At 48.8% G+C, this 19,149-nt stretch overlaps 1 protein-coding gene across 2 annotated transcripts; it reads right to left on the bottom strand.

The window, feature by feature from the left end:
- Positions 1 to 1,328: 1,328 nt before the first annotated feature.
- Positions 1,329 to 17,805, bottom strand: SERPINA12 (serpin family A member 12). Of its 2 annotated transcripts, none has more exons than XM_033109545.1 (5): positions 17,730 to 17,805; positions 9,603 to 10,253; positions 7,637 to 7,907; positions 3,459 to 3,606; positions 1,329 to 1,819 (listed from the first exon to the last, which is right to left on the bottom strand). In XM_033109545.1, exons 2-5 carry the CDS (start codon positions 10,234 to 10,236, stop codon positions 1,628 to 1,630), a joined length of 1,245 nt encoding a protein of 414 aa, XP_032965436.1. In that variant the 5' UTR covers positions 10,237 to 10,253; positions 17,730 to 17,805; the 3' UTR covers positions 1,329 to 1,627. The 2 variants fall into 2 exon arrangements, with proteins under 2 accessions (XP_032965436.1, XP_032965437.1); XM_033109546.1 differs by lacking the exon at positions 17,730 to 17,805 and adding an exon at positions 10,682 to 10,700.
- Positions 17,806 to 19,149: the final 1,344 nt, after the last annotated feature.

The raw sequence follows: 19,149 nt of genomic DNA, 5'->3' as shown, positions 1-19,149 counted from the left end.
TGCCTGGAGCACAGCTTTTAGAAAACAGCTGGTCGTCTCAGGGTGGTAGATCCTGACAGGGGCCCTGCTGAATGCCTGCTGCGTGCCAGGCAGGGCTATGTGCCATCTCGTGTAACCCTCAGAGCTCCTCAGCCCCGTGAGGTAGGTATTATTACCCCCTTTCCGTAAATGAGGGAGGGACTGAGCCCCAGAAGGGTGAAATGACGTGCTCAAGTCACACACTTGACTGTCCCATATCCCCAGTGGCGTATGTTGCAGACCTGAAACAACTACTGTGTTTGTCTGGTGTCTTCCCACCCCTACCCCTCAGGGTGATGCAGGGGACATGGTGACGATGGTCAGCAAAGCACTGTGTGGGGACTCCCAGCTTTTTGTCCCTCATGTGTGTCCCTCGTGCAGGCTCTCAACCTTCTCCTCCTCCCCACCTTCTCAAAGAGGGGCTGCTTACTCTGGTGCTTCCTGAGCTTAGTACTCACCACCAAAACTAGCCCAGTCTCTCTCCAGGCTGCATTCTCCACCAGCCTGTGCGTGGGTTGGGTCTCCAGGGCCCTGTGGATGTCCAGGATGGAGGAAGGAGGCGCTTGCTGAACGCACACGTGCCAAAGTGAGCTGGGCAGCAATCTGCCTTAGAGAAGAGCTGAGGAATGACTAGCCGGCCCCCAGGTCCATGTAGAACCCCTCTCCTCCTGCCCCAAACCGCGAGGCCACGGGGAAGTCACTGCACCTCTCTGAGCCTCAGTTTCCACATCTGTGCTGGAAATGAGAGTGCCCCTTGCTCATCCTCTAAATAGCCCCGTGAGCATTGGTGCCCACTAGTGATCATAGGCAGAGCCTGCAGGGCCGTGTTTTCTGGGGCAGGTGCATGGATCCCATTCACTCTTCAGCTGACACTCCTAACAGGTTCAAACGCCAGGCTCTGCTTTTTGTGCTCTGGAACCAGACACAACTGGCATTGAATCCTAGCTGTGGCCTCTCTAGGTTGCATCCTTCTAATGCTGGACCAGCCCCACCACTGTGTTGCCATCCGCCTGGATGCCCAGGTGAGCCCAGAGCTCCTAGGTGGACCCTCTGGGAGAGACAGCTTTGTAGCTCACATGCCAAAGACCCAAGGTGAAGGCTCACGCAGGTGAACTACTTCTCTAAAGCAGCGGAGCGCCCCAGAAGGGAGGATCACTGTCTGTATCTCAGAACTCCTGACATAGATGCTCAGGGAGGGTGTGTGGCTTTCCCAAAGACCCTTTGTTACTAAGATCTGGAACCAGGTCCCTCTCACTCTGCAGGCCAGATGCTCGCCTGGGCTCACTGCTGCCTCAAATGATGTACCAACAGTCGGCAGACCTGCGAGGGTGTTTATTAAATCATAAAACTCCTTTGCCTGCCAGTGGGAGAGCAATGGCGGCCTGCCAAGTGGATGTGGGTGGGGTGTCTCAGCCCAGCCTGTGAACGAGCAGGGACGGGGCTAAGCACGAGGCCCTGCGAGCCAGCAGTGCTGCCTCTTTGGACGGTCTTGGGAACGCACGGTGATGTGGGATTAGATCAGGAGGTCTCTGTGGTCTCAGTCCCAGGGAGAAGCGGCGTTTTCAGCCCCAGGCCATGGTTGGGGTTGGCAGCAAACTGGAATTCGTCCTTATGTGCCAGCAGGATTAGCAATCTTTCCCATGAAGAGCACGCTCGGCATGATGTCCTCTGTTATCACCAGCAGAAAGGAGCTGTTCAGCTTGAAGGTGAACGGCATCTCCATGGGCAGCGTCTGCATTCCAGAGGCCCCGGCCGCCTCCGTGCCCTTCTCATCCATCTTCAGCTTAGCCTTGTGCACCGCCTGTGGGAACCAGGAGAAGGGGCAGTGCCAAGCCACTCAGAGACCGGGCGTGAGCCGAGGACAATGAGAGGCTCAGAAAGGGAGACGCCGCCACCGAAGCTGCCCAGCACAGCAGTAACTTAGCTGGTGCCAGCCTCCCTGGGGCTTCTGCTGTCATATGTCATCACTAAGGATACTGAACAAGCAGCTGTAGCATCAAGAAACAAACTGATGCAGGGGGACCATGAGCTATGAGGGGTGGAGTGGGGAGGCGGGCGGACGGAGTGGCGCTTGCTATCTTCCCTAGGAATTACAGGGAAGCGTCAATGGTTAAAATGGCAGAAAGTGTTCGTTGAGCCTTAGTGAGATGGAAGGGAGGCGGTGGCATCCTCTGCAGAGGCCTCCCGCCCCCTCCCCACGCCTTTCATCTGCCTGGTGCATGGTTGGTGGATGATTAAGAGGGAGCCAGATTCCAGAACAGCTGTTGGAGGCAACTTGGATCCCAGATCCATCCCAAAACCATCAACATCTGTGACTAGGTGATCGACCTGGGAAATGGATGGGCTTCTGCGAAATAGTGACACATTTCATTCCAGTGTACAAAATTCTAACAGTGTTCTAGCAGGCCAATAGCCATGGGTGTCATGGAGAATCACAGCTATCAGCACACCTAATTGCAGAAGGAAACGAGCCATTGAACTCGATAAAGGCCTACAGGAAAGGGGTAGCTGGCACGGAATATTTATAGGCAGTCTGTGGCGGGAAAACTTAAAAGTGAGACAACTCTACTAAGAAAGCCTATCTTTCTTCCTCTTTCAAACTGGAATAAATCTGATTCAGTCCTGACAGCTCAGTTTGGCAACTTGGATCCCTCCCAGGTCGGCATGACCTGCACACAGAGTATTAGACAATCCCCACCACCCACTACTTGTTTTCCTACCTCCCAGCCTTTGACCATGCTGCTCCCCCTACTGGAAGATTCTCCCCTCACCCATCTCTGCTTATGGAAATCTTTCCTACCACCAGGCCCTATTAACCTAAAAGTAGGGTTCCAGATAAAATACAGATGTGCAGCGAAATTTTAATTTCATATAAATAATGAATATTTTTAGTGTAAGTATATCCCATGAAGTATTTGAGACAGTCTTATACTAAAAAAAAAAGTCATCACTTATCTGAAATTTAAATTTAACTGGATGCCCTGTATTCTATGTGCTAAATCTGGGAACCCTCCTCATGTCTTCCTCTCTGCTTGCCCCAACAGGCAGGTGCTCAGCCTTGCTGGAGACCACAGGTCCTTTGCTTGCTCATCACTTCGTCATGTAGACCACGTTTATGATTTGCTCCTAACAGGCCCGTGAAGCCTTTGAGAAACTGTCCGGGTCAGACCTAGACCCATTCCAGACCCGATAAATGGTCTGGACCTTGACCAATTGTTTGTAGCACCAGGAGATTGGTCTCAATCTTAAAGACTGAAATCATGAGGCTTGGGCAGGTTCATGATTCGCCCAGGATCTCATGGCTGGTAAGGGCAGAGCTGGACTCGAGCTCAGCCTTCCTGGTGGGTGGAATCCTGGCTTGTACAGCTGCTGTGACAGTGGCTCTGGCCCGGGGCTGTGTGAAGGCTCCCTGGGCCAGTGCCCGGGACAGGCAGGCTTACCTCGCCCACTTTCAGGCTTCGATTAGGGACAATCCTGGTGAGATCGCCGTGCTCCTCAAAGACTCTGGTGATACCCATGTGGGAAAGAGTCTTCTTCAGGTTGTAGGTACCAGTAATGGAGAACCTGGGCAAGGACACGTCTACAACCCTGGGAAGTGGGAAGTGACAAAGGTGAGCAACAAGGTTCTGCCTTTATCCAGGGCAGGCCCCAGGATAGACAGTGACTGAGACATTTGTCCTCCCAGCCCCAGATGTCTCAGACTTTCTCTGTGTTCACAGAATGAGGAGGGACTCCTTAACCTCAGGACCCTGGTTTAGAAAGGAGATTCATCGCAGAACATGTCATCGCAGAAATGTTCTCAAGTCCCCGCGGCCTCAGGGTCCCTTCAGCTGCAGCCACCAAGGTCTCCCCACTGCAGTCTCAGCCATGAGCAGGCCCTGAGCCATCCTGACCCCAGCAGGCCTAATGCTAGAGGCGGCAGTGCCCGAGAGCTGAAGCCAGGCAGAGCTGAGTTCACATCCACTCTGTGTCTCATGAGCTCTGTGACGTGGAGTAAAGGATCTGACCTCTCTAAGCCACTTGTGCGAAAATCATAGCAGCCAGGGACAATAAGCGTCCCACAGGAAAGGCACGTAAGGTGCTCAGCAGAGTCAGTGACCAGCAAGGGTTCATCCTCTTGCTCTGGAGTTAGCAGCAGCTTCTCATCCTCTGTGGGTGGCACCTGGCTTGGCCTCTCTGCCCAGGATCTGTGGACATGTGTCCATGAGGTACCTGCAAGCCCTGGATTCCTGTCCACCTGGCCCTGAACCCCATTTCTTCTTGCCTCTCCAAGAGCTTCATTCCCGCCTATGTTTCCTTTTTCTCCCACACCATCTATCAATGGTGTCTACCTGATCAGTCTCAAAAGCAGACCATCTGCTATAATAGCCCCTATCCTGAAAAAACGAAAGCAAACGCATCTCCATTGGCCTTGAGTCACCTCTAGCTTCCCGCCCATTTCGTTTCTTTCATTCATGGCAGAAGCTGTACCTACCAGTAATCTCTGCTTGCTCCCATTATTGCCTCAACCACTCTAATCAGGCCTTCGTCCTCCACATTCTACCAAAGCAGCTCCTTCCAGAGTCACCGCCGACTTCAGCTCGCTGGATCCAACGGCCAACTGTCAGAGGCCCGCACTAGAAAGTTGATGCATTTTCCATCTCGATGCATTCCCACCCAAGTCTGTGCCCTCCTGCTTTTCCCCTCCTTCACCAGCCACTCCGTCTCTCACCCTTTGTTGCTTCCACCTCATCGCTCATCTCATCGCTGTGATGCCCCAAGCCTCAGATTTTGGTCCTCTTCTCTTTGCTATCTTTTCTCCCTCCCAAGGGATTCCATTCAATGTCGTGGCTTTAAATACCAGCGATAGGCCCAGCGACTCCTCAACTTACCTTTCCATTCATCCATTCATTCAACAAATGAATTTATTAAGTGCCTACTCTGTGCCAGGCACTATTCTAGATGCTTAGATGCATCTGCGAACAAAATAGGCTGAAGTCCATGCCTTTGAGCTTATACTTTAGCAGGGCAGTCAGGCAGGAAAATCAACACAAGAAAAATCAGAGCGTAGCATAGATACACAGACTGGCCGTCTGTGTATAAGAAGGCAGTATATGCTGTGGAAAAAAATACAGATTCCCTTAAAGGAATCAGGAATGCTGGAGTAAAGGGAAGATTTGAGCAAACTGTGAAGGAGGCAAAGGAATTAGGCAAGTTACTTTTTTTTTCCTTTTTTTCTGAGTGAAATGGGGGATCACAGTAGTGTTTCGAACAGAGCAGTGACATGGTCTTCTTAGGGTTTAAAAGGATCCTTTTTTCTGCTCTATGAAGAATATACTCTTGGTGGGGTGGGGACGGGATGAGGCGGGGACAAGAGTTGATCCTGGGAGACCATTTGGAGACCAGGTGTTGGGAGTCATAGAGATCACCAGAAGGGATCAGACTCCAGATATTTTTTAAAGTGGGGCTAATGGGATCGCCTAACAGATTGAATGAGGGGCTGGGGAGAAGAGAGTGATTGAGTAGGGCCCACGGTTTTTAGCTTGGGCAACTATAGTAGAAGGATGGAGTCACTGGAAGGAGATCAGAAGCTTGAGGAGATTCCATAGGATGTCTGTTCCCAACACGCTGAGACTAAGATCTTACCAGGCGTCGTCCAGGGGAGATCCTGGCTAAGCAGACGGATCTGTGACCCCAGAATCTGAGAGGGAGAACTGAGGCTAGGGACAGAATCACATGGAAGCTGGGGTCATACAAATGGTATTGAAATCTCTGAGCCTGATGCGTGCACTAATGGAAAAGGCCCAAGGAGCGAGTCCCATGTCACTCAACTCTGAGACCTGGAAGACAAGGGAGAGGTGAGAGGAACCAAGAGACTGTGGGGGCCTGGAAGCCAAGTGAAAAATACCTCTTAAGAAGGTAGGGTGAGCCACTGGGTCAGATGTTGCTGGCAGGCTGAGAAAGGTCTGAAACAAGCCACATGGGTGCCCTTGGTGATGGAAGTCTCCATGGTGGTGAATGCAAAAGGCTGACTGGAGTGGGCTTAAGAGAGGATGGGAGGAGAGGAGCTGTGGACAGTGAACAGAGGCAAACTGCTTCAAGGTATTTACCTGCAAAACGGAGCAAAAAAGAAAAAAGAAAACAGCAATAGGGGAGTAGTGGGGTCAGGAAAAGATTGTTTTATGACGGGAGAAATAACATCATCTTCATATCTGACAGAAATGATTAGTAGAGAGCAAACACATTTGCTGATGTAGGAAAGAAAAGAGTTTCTCGAGTGACATTCCTGAGTAGTGAGAGGAGGTAGGATCTGGTGCGTAAATGGGGAGAGTGGCGTGAGTTCATGTCGAAGTGGGAAAGCAGAAAATGTGGGGCCGATGCTGGAAGGTGGCTTCACATCACAGGAAATATATAAAGGTGAGATGGGGTACTCAGGCACGGAGTGGACCTGGAAAGTTTTAACAAGGAAATGGATGTTTCAAAGTCACCAGCGATGTGTGCCTACAGGTGGAGATTTTGATTTGCTTTTGGGAAAACTGAGCCTTTCCTCTGGGGAATCACCACAGCCAGCTTCTAATTACGCACATACAAAGCAGGAGTCTTCAGGGCAGAACCCAGGCTGCAGCCATCCATAGCCTAAATCCCCAAGTATGCTGGACCCGTGTCTTTTAGGTGTGTGCCTACTGGCTTGGTCACGTCCCAAAAGGGTGACTTTTCTCCTCAGCCTGTCCTAGGCCTTATGGTCTGGAGGGGACCACACAAAGAGCACACAGGAAGAGCCCATCTGCCTGCCCTCCCCCATTAAGGACCAGTGGAGCGTTCTAGATTTGACAAGTTGTCTCCCAGACCACGTAAGCTCAGAAGGTAGGAATGTGGGCCTGTCATGTTCTGATGAAATGCAGTTTGCCCCCTGGGCACCATGGACAAGAGCACTCCCCTGAAAGAGGATACGAAGTTTCCCCTGAGCGGGTAGACATTACTGCTCCCCGTCATCCTGGGGCCAGAAGTGACTGCAGAGGCAGGACCTCGTCTGCAGTGGGAGGAACAATCCTTTCCATGGTCCTCCTGGCAGGGAGGCCTGGCCTAAGGAACAAGAAGCTGCAAGAAGTCCTAGCATGGTTCCGGGGACAGACCAGGAGTTAGTTAGGAGGGCACTTTGGAGAAGACCCCTAAGAGAAGCCGGCACTAGGACTCCACGAGAAGCCACTTCTATGTACTGTAAGTATCCCTGGGTCCTTGCGGGGAACTTTGGTTCTGTTATCCCCAAACCTCCAGTAAGGCCTGTGCTGGCCTGAGGAAATCTCACAGGGCCTATTCCACACTTGGGTGGAGGAACAAAGGGAGGAATATGGACCATCTCTTGAAACCAGAGAGCAGATGACAGCCCCGCAGGGATATCTGTGTGCGGTTAGTAGTGCCTTTGTGGTGGTCTCAGCTCCGGGGTTGCAGAGGGGCTTGGCGAGGGGAGCACGAAGCACCCTCGCCGGCCAGCGCAGAGCTGCAGCTCCGTGGGAAATTGTCAGAAATAACTTGGAGATGGGGGTGGGATAAGAGCTCAGTAAATCGGGGATAGAAAAAGTAAAGAGAGTGGGAGGAAGTGAAGAAGGAAGAAGCTGCATACAGCAGGCTCCCTCTTTACCTTCGCATGACTAATTTTTTCCATCTGTCAAAAGTGTCCAGGTTCAAGGCCTCCTCCACTTGCTCCATTTTGCCCTTGTCGGGAAGAATGAAGGTGGCTGTGATGTTGCTTTTGTAGGGCATTTCCAGGATAGTGCAGGAGAGCTGGTCGTCATGGGCAACCTTATACAAGCCCCCACGGAACATCATGGGCACCTTCACTGTCTTGTTTCCGTCCAGAATGAAATCTTCCTCTTTAGTTGCTTTTGGATCAAACTCATGTTGCCATGTGGCTTAAGATTAAAGAAGGACAAAGTGGCATTAGTGTCCTGAGGGAGAATAGGTGACTGGAAGTAGCTAACCACTGGTCTCTGTCCACATGGATTCAAGGAAAGGGGTTTGAATACTCTGAGCTATCAGGACAGATCCGCAGGCATCCCTGCCCTTGTGCCATGCCTTAAAGACTTTTGGTGAGGTGGACTGGGGCTTCATTATCAGTTCCCAAAGAAGCCAGGACCAGGGCTACTGAGCTAAGAAGAGAGCTGTAGATTGCCTTAAGCCCACGTACTCCTGAGGGTGAGCAAGCCTGTGGACTGTGTCCCAGCAGAAGGGACTAGATTATACTTAGCAGGGACTATTTGGATCTGATGTGAGTGAAAATTCTCAGCTCTCTTGTAAGTCAGCCCTGGAGGTGCCACTCTCACGTGGGACTAAGAAAAAGGATGGAATAGGCTGAAGAGCAGTGGACTCGCAAACCTGGGCGTTTGGACCCCTCCTTTTCTATCCTGTAGACTCTTTGATGCCATTAGGCATAAACTCAGGCCTAGGTCTTTTCGAACTCACTAGCCTCAGAGCCCTCAGGATAGGCTTCTGAGGGCCACGTCCCTGAGTTCCAATTCTAGCGTTACTGTTTTAGAAGGATAACCTTGAGTCGTAACCTCCCTGGGCTCCAGCGTCCTTATCTGCAGAATAGGGATATTGATGGGCACCTAATAGGACGGCTGTGAGTCTGGGAAAAGGCAGCACTATACACAACTGTGTATAGTGAGTGTCGAATGGATGCTGGTCATCATGGGCGTTATTGTCACCATTGTTCTTGTAACCTAGGGGGTGTAGCGACTTTGGGAAATTGCAGATTCTCCTTTCTCCCTCTGCTTTGGGAGGACTGAGATTTCAGTCTACCATTGTCACTCTTTTTTTTTTTTTCTTCTGTTGCCATCATTCTCCTGTGGATTTTGGGATAGCAGAATTTCCATATTCAGAACCATGTTGCTCATAACCCAGCAGTAATCTCGCCTGGCCTGAGGGCTTTCGGCTTCTGATTCTCACCTATGTTGGCCAACCTTTGTGTGTGCTTATGGTGTGTGAGTAGGTGTGTATGGTCAAGGGGATGGTGCTTGGATTTGGGAATACTCTTCCACTTTCTTTTCAGTCTCTCACCTTCAGACTTGGGAATCTACAAGTTCAGATAAGAGACCAAGGCCCCCACCAAAGGGATCACCATCACCATCGTCATCAATATCGTCACCATTCTGGGCCTCTGCTTGGAGTGATGGAAAGTGCATAGCACTCGGGCCAAACAAAGTGGATTTTAGTTCTTTCATTGATTGGCATTGTAATCGAGTAAGTCAATTACTCTGTCTCTCTGAATTTCATTGTCCTCATCTAAGAAATGAGGCAAAGAATGTCCCTGCAACCTCTACAACCAGTTTTGTGTTGGTATAATCAGTAATAATGAAAAGGCATATATGGAGAATAATTTAGACTTCACAAAGTTCATTTCACATACATTTTCACTTTGAATCCCAATAACTGCCCTATGAGTTACATGTCAATGTACTCATTTTGCAGATAGGAAAAGTGAGGCTCTGAGAAATTACTTATGAATTCAAGGTCACCGAGCAAGCAAGTGGCCAACTCAGTTTTAAATCCAAGTCTACCAGCCATCCTACCTTTTCCATCTCAGCGTGTCCTTTTCCAAGACTTACCTTGAAGGAAAATATAATTTCCAAGGATCATCACAGTGCCAGGATCTATATACTCGATGAGTTTATCGATTTTCCCCTGGGTTTTCTGACTGACATAGTCATTGATCTGCTTCTGAGTATTTTCCAAGTTCTGGAAGTTGGTAGGGATGATGTCTGCATTGTACAGGTTCTTGCTATCTGTCAGAAACTTCTCTTCCGGCCGCAGCCTCCGATCAATGAACAAGGTGTTCCCAAAGCTCAGCTTGAGGTTCTGGTTCCACTGGTTCAGCCTGCAGATAAGGTAATGGAAGCCCTCATGAAGGTCTTTCTCCAGTACATTCTTGAAGTTGAGGGCATTTTTAATCTCGGCCAGCGTGGAGTCTTGGGCACCCAGACACAGCATGGAGAAGGCCGTAGAAATGCTTATGGGGGAGAAGAAGATGTTCTTGCTGTGGCCGGTGGAGGCCATCTTCCTGTACAGCTTGAAGCCAAAGGCCATATTCCGCCTTGCGAGCTCCCGGGCTCCTGTCCTGCCCTTCCTCCCTTGAGTCTGGCTCACAGCTCCATGATTCTTTGGAGAGAAGTTGGGCTTCAGAAGACCTTCCGCAGTGAGGAGGCCAGCCAGAAGCAGGCCCAGGCCCAGCATGGGGTTCATTTTTCTTGGAGATGGTCCTGTTGAGTGGTAGATCTGAGGTTAGTGGAAAAGAGAACAAAAGATCCCCATCGCCCCTATCTTACCCACAAGGAAGCCCTGTGCGGGTGACCCTTTCCCCTCCCATTCAGCCAACCTGAAAAAGCCTTCTCCATGCCAGGCACTAGGATTTCGCTTCAGTGCACCCTGTTGGTGCCAGGCCCAGTTCCCCTGGGCTGGTGGTGCTGTGAGGGTTGGTTGCTGACAGCTCACAGCTGCCCTCCCCACTCCAGAAAACTGTCGTTGGCTGATAGGAGTTAAGTGACCCAGGAAGTTATACCCCCGACCACCGCCACTGCCTGGCTGATCCCCTCCGGAAGCCAGTCCTCTTGCCTCACTGTCTCAATGCTGCCACGAGCTTCATGCGCCAGGTCCTCTCCCTGGGAGTCAGGCCAAGGCTAGATGTTACCTGGAAACACAGCCTTTCTCAGCTCCTTCCTCCCCGGTTTTCCCAATGCCTAGGAGTGAAGATGTTTAAACACTTCCGCCAAGGAGCTCAGAGAACATTCTCAGCCATAGGTTTATTAGCCAGGTGAGATGCAAAGCCATTGAGCAACCTGCAGGCCAGAACCTGGAGCAGGGGGCCAAATGACTAGAATCTCCATCCCAGAAACATTTTCTGGCACAGACAGCACACACACACACACACACACACACACACACACACACACACACACACGGAGTTTTACAGTGATGCCCAGTCAGTGACTCTGAAAGTTTTTTCTACCTCGTCAAGTTTCGGGAACAAGAACTGATTACGAAATCAGAAGTCTAGATATTGGTGTTCTCCTGCTTACATGTTAGGTGGCACGGAGCAAGCCTCTTTACCGTTCAGAGCCTCGGTATTTTCATCTATTAAATGGGGGCGGGTAATACTTTGGCCTCCTCTGCACTAGATGCTGCTCACCAGCTCGCAGCTCGCACCCCTTGGGACACGGTCTGCACCCTGCCAGGTCTCAGCTGCCCCCCACCTTTATATGCCTGTGTCGCAGTGGTCCCCACAGCCTCCTGCCTGGTCCCACTGAGTGCTGACAGCCTGGCCTTTCTCCCTCCCAAAATAGCCCCCACTAGCTCTACTCCTGGGCCTTTCCATCTGTCATCACAGACCCTAAACTGACCCAAACTTGTCAGATGGGTACCAGTCCCAGATGCCGGAGTGGGCTCATTTTTGTCTATTTAAACTGAGTGACGGGTTATTTCCCACTAAGTTGATAGATTGCCCAAGTTGAGTGATTCTTTTTTGGTTTTTATTTTGGAGAGAGAGAGAGAGAGAGAGAGAGAGAGAGAGAGAGAGAGAGAGAGAGAGAAAGAGAGAGAAAGAGAGAGAGAGAGAGAGAGAGAGAGAGAGAGAGAGAGAGACTGGTTTCCACTCTAGATAAAATAAGTAAACAAAATAAAGAAGAGAAAGAACAAGGCAGAATCTGAGCCCTGTGGGATACATGCGGGTCAGATAAAGCTAGAATCAGTACTTCAATTCTTCTCTGTCTGTCCTGGCCCCACGTTCCCCATTAATATGGGAAAATAATTTTCTTCTCTTATGAACAGGTAAGATAGCATGGCACTGACTCAGAAGTCATTCACCCAAACCAGGTACATACTAGGTATAAACCAGGAGCCGTCTGGATGACAGCGCAAGTGCCTAGGGCCTGCCCACGGAGGAGGTGACCCACGGGCTCCCACGCAGGGCAGCCGGCCCGCTTTCACCTCCCACACCACCCTGATAAGCTTAGTAATTGGGATCAGCCAATCAGAATAACAGGGGGGTGGGGATAGAGAGATGCGATGGCACATTTGCCAACAATAATATCTGTAATTTTGTGAAGTGCTTTCACACTTGTTATCACCGGTAGTTGGTAGGAGAAACAACACAGCAACAAAAGGAGCACACACAGGACTCAAAAGAAACAATGCCGAGCGGTTTGGAACCATGTACTTTAGAGAGCAGAGCACTCCCCAGCTCACCTCTCTTCTGACAGTTTGCTGTGCTGTCTCTCATCCCTGTGATGGAACTGACTGGAAGAAAACGCCAATGTGGTGTCCATCCGCAAGCCCATGAGACAAAAAGTTTAGGATGCTTTGGATGAGCTCCCATCCATGTGGCTGGAGCCCTAATGAGCCAACGTCAGCCAACCAGAATGTCCCCACTCACAAAGGGGCCTCTTCCTGCCCCGGCTGGACACAGGCGTCCTGCCCTGGGGACCCCCAGGACTCTGAGACCGCAGCTCTCCTCCGGTCCTTTCCAGAGTTCCCCACAGAGTGCACAGTACTTGGAGAGACTCCTTGGGATGTGAGGGGTCCCGATGATGCCCTCTGGCCTCCCAAAAGGCCAGCACCAAAGCCCTGGACTTGAGGACATGTCCCAGGCATGCTCTGTGGTCCACATATTCTAAGGGATCAGTAGTGTTTTAAGAGGAGATCTCTGTAGACATATTAGAAGTTATTATCTTTTAAGGCAAGTTACAAATAAGTGATGGTAAAACACACCTTCCTTTCCCTGGTGGAAGTGAGAGTAGATCCATAAAAGAAATCTAATGACCATTGCAATACACTGGATCCTCCTTCCTGGGAAACAAAGAAGATGGAACACATGTCCATCACCTCACCTCTAAATTTGCTCTGGAGATGTCTGACTTCGTTTCTTTAAGAAATATTTTGAGGAGCGGCTGCATGACTCAATTGGTTAGAGCGTGAGCTCTGAACAACAGGGTAGCCGGTTCGATTCCCACATGGGCCAGTGAGCTGCGCCCTCCACAACTAGATTGAAGACAACGAGCTGCCACTGAGCTGCTGGAGAGGCGAAGGGGCGGCCGGCTGGCTCAGTCGGTTAGAGCACGAGCTCTTAACAACAAGGTTGCCGGTTCAATTCCTGCATGGGATGGTGGGCTGTGGCCCCTGCAACTAAGATTGAGAATGGCAACTGGACTTGGAGCTGAGCTGCGCCCTCCACAACTAGATTGAAGGACAACGACTTGGAGCTGATGGGCCCTGGAGAAACACACTGTTCCCCAATATTCCCCAATAAAAAATGTAAAACAAAAAAGAAATATTTTAGGCCTTCCCTCCGTGCCAAACACTGAGCCATGCCAAGGAGTGGTCTGGGCTGCTGCTGAGTGACCCACAGCCTCCTTCGGAACCCAGACACGAAGCTGTGTCTGAGAGGTGGTGCCCACAACCGGCCCCACAGGCTTCTCCACGTCCTCAAGCACTTTGCAGCTCTTTGCCTGGCCTGTTCCTCCTGCCTTCAGGACTTCGTGCTGGGATAAGGAACCATGTGGGTTGGAAAGGTTGGACGACCATCAGCTTCAGGGCCACTTGTACTGTAAAGGGGAAACCGAGGCCCAGAGTGGCTAAAGGAGCTACCTGAGGTCACAACATGCATGTTCATGATTCAGAGTGGGAATCCAATACACTAAGGCGATTCTGCAAAAAGTACGTGAAAAGAGGCTGCCTGTCCTCACTTTCTCCATGAAATAGTAAATTGATGGATACCGCCTCTGCCCTCAGGAAAAGCTAAGATACACAGACACTCTCAGACAAGGCTGACCCTGCCAGAACCAAAGGGCAGGGGCAGACCTCACTTGGAAGGACCCCCCCTATCTCCCAAGACAACCCCATCCCTGCACTCGCCAAGAATTCTTCTCTGGAAAAGCACCGGAGGTCATTAGACATCCAAGAAAATGAATCAGAGCCTCACTCTTCCGAAAAAGACTTTCCCAGATTGAAATCCTCCAGGAGTTTCTTCAAGAACCCACCCTGGGACTGCTCTGCTTCCTTTCACATCTAAAACAAATTTCATCGCGGAATAGAAAAGAAGCACTTGACTTTTACAGAGGAAAGATACCATACTCACAGTACATTCAGGAGAAATCCACGGGGCCCGCCAAGTGGATCTGCTTTTCTTGTTTTATTAGTTATACTTCCATGGCCGCTTGGAAAAATAGACTGAGGCCAATAAAGTTAGCTGGCTCAAGTGGGCAGATGATGGAAGATCTAGAGCAAGGGCCACACCACCTCCCCGGAGACTTCTCCTCGCTACCCAGGCAGCAGGGTGATATTCAGATCCTACCCGCTGGGTGGTGGCTTCTCTAAGGAAGTCCTATTATATCTTTTGCAACTACTGTGTTTGCCAATCATTGTGGGTCTGGAAACTGGGTTTTTATGCAGGTAGTTCAGCCCGTACTCCTGATATTAAATATTCAACACAAACATCACCACTGCCATCTATGGAAAAGATTGATAGCTGGCTTTCTTGGGATCCTTCCCTTTATACTTCATTTCTTTCTTTTGCTATTTTTCAAATACTCTATAGTTATCAGTTCAATTACCTTAGCTCACATGGAGTCCTTTTGGGGAATAGAACCAAAAAGAGATGAATAGACAGTTAAATACATAGTTTCTGTTAGGGGTAACAGGGATAAAAACTTCACATCCAAGCTTGTGATCATTCAAGAAAATTACAAATTGTTTTCCAATTGCATATTTGTTGTGTGAAGTCATGAGAGTGTGATTGATTTTCCCCCCTTTAATTTTCTGTGTTTTCAGAGTTTCCTTTAAGGAACAGGTATTAGCTGAGAATTAATTTTTAAAACATTAAAAATAAAATGAAATTCTTATCTTCAGGTTTATCGGAGAGAGGAGCGGTGATGGTCAAACGCACTGGTCCTGGGATGGGAGAGCAATGGGTCCAGTGGACCTGCTTCCACTTTGCCTTCCTCTGAAGACCTCTACCGAGAAGAAACATCATTAAATAGTCTTTCCTGTGTACTGCCATGTCACAGCAGGTGTTGTGTGACCACAGCACCAAGACTTGTGGACCACGTGTCTCCTTCCTGTGGGATGTTGCTTTTAGCAGTCATGACTCTCATCCCCAAAGCTATATAAAGCAGACACCCCAGTGAAGCCTTCCAGAACAGAGGTGAAATTGGTTCTTTCTCAGGCGTGGTTCAGCCACGTCCTGACTCACTCAAAGACCAGACCAGCCAGGCCTTGGGGATGTGGGGCCCAGAGCTGCCAGAATCAGGAAGTGCACCGAAGGAGCCTGAGTGGCTACTTTCCCTCACCCAGGGAGGCAGGCCTGTCTGTTGGAATGTGTCAGGTCAGATAGCACCACGTGGCCAGATGAGGCGAGAGGCCACCCTGTCTGGCTCTGTTCACTGACGGGTGCAGATGGGAACACGGCCCTGACACAAGGACAGCCTGAGGGGAGGGCAGCAGTCCCCTCATGCTGGAAGCTGAGAGCCAGCCAGCAGACATGACCCAGAATCCAGGCCTGTGCCCTGGTTTGGGAGGGGAAAACACTGCCTGCTAATGACAGGGTGAGGCCTGTGGGAGTCTGTGGGCCACACCCACTGGCCTGTCCCAGACAGACTCTGCTGCAGGGCAAACTCCCACGCGAGGTGCATGGGGAGAGTCCCAGGAGGGATGACCACTGAGTGACAGACAGACGTCTAAGCTCCCACAGAGACTGGGAGGCCACAGTGGAGGGTAACCGCAGGTGGTCTGGAGGCCAGGCCTGGCCAGGCACGAAATTTCAGTAAGGAGCTACCCCTTCCTGTCAGGGAGAAGAGTCCTTACAGACTTGCATCAACCGAGGTGGCTTTGCAAGGGAGGCTGTGAGTGGGCAGCAGCAAGGAGACAGCTCCAGGAAGGCCAGTCCCCAGCCAGCACTCCTCAAGGGGCCACAGCCTCCACTTGAGGTTGCTCTGACTACCTGCAGAGGGGAAGACTCGAGGCCCACAGATTTGAGCCTGGTGTCCATCAAAGGCTAGGAAGGGAAAGATGATTGTCCAGTCTGGGGACACCACAGTGAGCTGATAGACCAGAGAGAGTGGCCTGAGCCTGGCGAGTGGCCTGAATATGTTTGTAAAGCATGGCCATGTGTAGGAGTGAGAGAAAACAAGGAATTTCCAGTCTCACCGCTGCTCTTTGGCTCTCCCCAATACTGGGCTGTGAGAGATCTAGGAACACGTTAACAACCATGCTACACCCTGATCCCGAGAGCCCAGGTCTGGTGGGAACACAGGAGAACACAAAGATACAGCTCAGCTCAGTAAAGGCTGCAGTCGAGGTAGCTCTGGGAGGTAAGAGGAACCTTATCCCACCTGAAGTGTTTGGGACAGTTTCTTCAAAGGGACACTCTTCAGCTGGGCTCTGAAGGATGAGTAGGAGTTCTCCAGGTGAAAACTGACAACAAGAGTAACACAGCAAAGATCCCACAGCCTAAGGCAAGTGAGTGATCTATCAGCTGCCTATAGAAAATGTGACTTTGAGTTTCTGTTTCCTTTTGGAATAACCTACTTCTAAAGCAGTCATCTCAACCTGGGAGTGCATTAGAATCATCTGGGAGCTTTAAAAATATCCATTTCTTGAATATCCCTCAAGAGATTCTGACTTAGTTGGTCGAGGACAACGCCTGGGTGACGGTGCTGGATCCTCAGAAGAACCTCTCCTGAGGATTATAATGAGAATCCATGGTTGAGATTCTCTGTTCTAAAGCAAATAATCCCCATCTGAGGACTATGGGAAAGATCTGAGACATCTCTGAAAACACCGAGCTTCCTTACATCACAGCTATCTAGAACTTCTATAAACCTATAGCAATCAAGACAGTGAGGTGTTGGCACAGGGACAGATAAATTGACTAATGGAACAAACAAGAGAATCCAGGACAGTCCCACCCAAGATGAGCCATCTGATATATGACAAATTCCTCAGGGAAAGGATGCTCCTCTCAACCTATGGTCCTGGAAACACTGGATATCCATGTGGGGAAGAAAATGAACCTTAATCCCTCTCACTCCATATACAAAACTTAATTTAAGAAATCACAGACCTAAACGTGAAAGGTATTAGAATGGACCATATGAAACTGAACCATATTCAATGATTTTTTTTTTTTTTAACCTCAAAACCCACAATTATCGAAACCACAAAGCTCCTGGAAGAAAATATAATAGAATGTCTTCATGCCCTTGAGACTGACAAAGGCTTCTTAAACAGCACACACATAAACACAAAGCACTAGCATAAAAAAGAGATAAATTGAACTTCTTTAACATTAAGAACTTCTGTTCATCAAAAGTCACCTAAGAGAGTCCAAACGCAAGTCACAGACTGAGAGATGGTACTTGCAAGACATATGTCTGATAAAGGACTAATGACTGATTTTTTACATTTCTATGTAGCAGCAAGGAAAAGACAACAACTTACAAATAAGCAAAGACTTGAACAAATGCTGCACGAGAGGACCTCCAAATGGCCAATAAGCACCTCAAAAGGTGCTTAACATACTCAGTCATCAGGAATATACAAAGTAAAACCACAACAACGTACCTCTACACACCCACCAGAAGAGCTAACCTTATTTATTGATTTTTAAAATTTATTTGTAATTATAGTTGACGTGCAATGTTGTATTGGTTTCAGCTGTACCACAGAATGATTCAATGTGGACATACCTTATGAAGTGCTCACCATAATAAGTCTCGTAGTCGTCTGTCATCGCACATTGTTATGATATTGTGGACTTTTTCCGTAGCTGAGTTATTTTATGACTGGAAATTTGCACTTCTTGAGCCTCTTCCTCTTTTCCATTCGTCTCCCCACCCCCCTCTTCCGGCAACCCTCAGTTTGTTCTCTGTATCTATGAATTTGTTTCTGTTTTGTTTTGTTTGCTCATTTGTTTTGTTTTTTAGATTCCAGATATAAGTGAAATCATATGGTATGTGTCTTTCTCTGTCTGACTTATTTCACTCAAAATAATATTCTCTAGCTCAATGCTTGTTGTCACAAATGACAAGATTTCATTCTTTTTATGGCTGAGTAAGATTCCATTGTGCGTGTGTGTGTGTGTGTGTGTGTGTCATGTTTTCTTTATCCATTCATCTATTGATGGGCACCGAGATAGCTCCATATCTTGGTTATTGTAAACAATGCTGCAATGAACATGGGGTGCATGTATCTTTTTGAATTAGTGTTTTGGATTTCTTTGGATAAATACCTAGAAGTGGAATTGCTGGGTCACAGATAGTTCTATTTTTAACTTTTTGTGGCACCTCCATACTGTTTTCCATAGTGGCTGTACCAATTTACAATCCCAAGAGGGTTCCCCTTTTCTCCACAACTTCGCCAACACTTGTTGTTTGTTGATTTATTGATAATAGCCATTGTGATAGGTGTGAGGTGGTGTCCCATTGTGGTTTTGATTTGCATTACCCTGATGACAGAATAGCTAAAATTAAAAAGACTGAGAACTCCATGGCGTGGAACAAATGGAACTCTTACACGGCTGGTATAAGCTGGCACATGCACTGTGGAAAATTGCTTAGCAGGATCCATTAAAGCTAAATTCATGTTTACTCTTTGACCTATTAATTGTATCCCAGGGTTAAGATCCAGAAATGAGTGACTATGGGTTCATAAAAGACAGGTCCTGAGATGTCCATAGCAACTTCATGTAAATAGTCCCAAAGTAGAAACAACTCAAATGTCCATTAACAGTCTAATGAAAAATAAAATAAATTCCAACCACCACCCCAGATCATAATGTCCATTTCCACGGGTGACCCCACGATTCTGTCTTTCACAGGATCCCTAATTGGTGCTCATCACAGGCAGCCATGGGAGACAATGACCAAGAGTGTGAGACACTATGGAGCCCAAATCACATCAGAACAAACTAAACAGGACCTCCAAGCAATAAGATAAATATTGAGTTAATGACAATGTAATTTTATTCATTAAATTAAGCTCCAATTAGAGCATCAGAAATGATTTTAAAAGAAAAGTAAGATTTTTAAAGCACAAGATCCTAGTTTACCCGAGAGAGGTTTCAGTACAAAATGGTGAAAGTCTTTCCATACAAAAATCTAAGTAAGT

This window comes from Rhinolophus ferrumequinum, chromosome 6 (genome assembly GCF_004115265.2).
Source record: "Rhinolophus ferrumequinum isolate MPI-CBG mRhiFer1 chromosome 6, mRhiFer1_v1.p, whole genome shotgun sequence".
Classification (NCBI taxonomy): Eukaryota; Metazoa; Chordata; class Mammalia; order Chiroptera; family Rhinolophidae; genus Rhinolophus; species Rhinolophus ferrumequinum.
The sequence above is the reverse complement of the archived record's forward strand: the minus strand, read 5'-3'. Positions and strand labels throughout refer to the sequence as shown.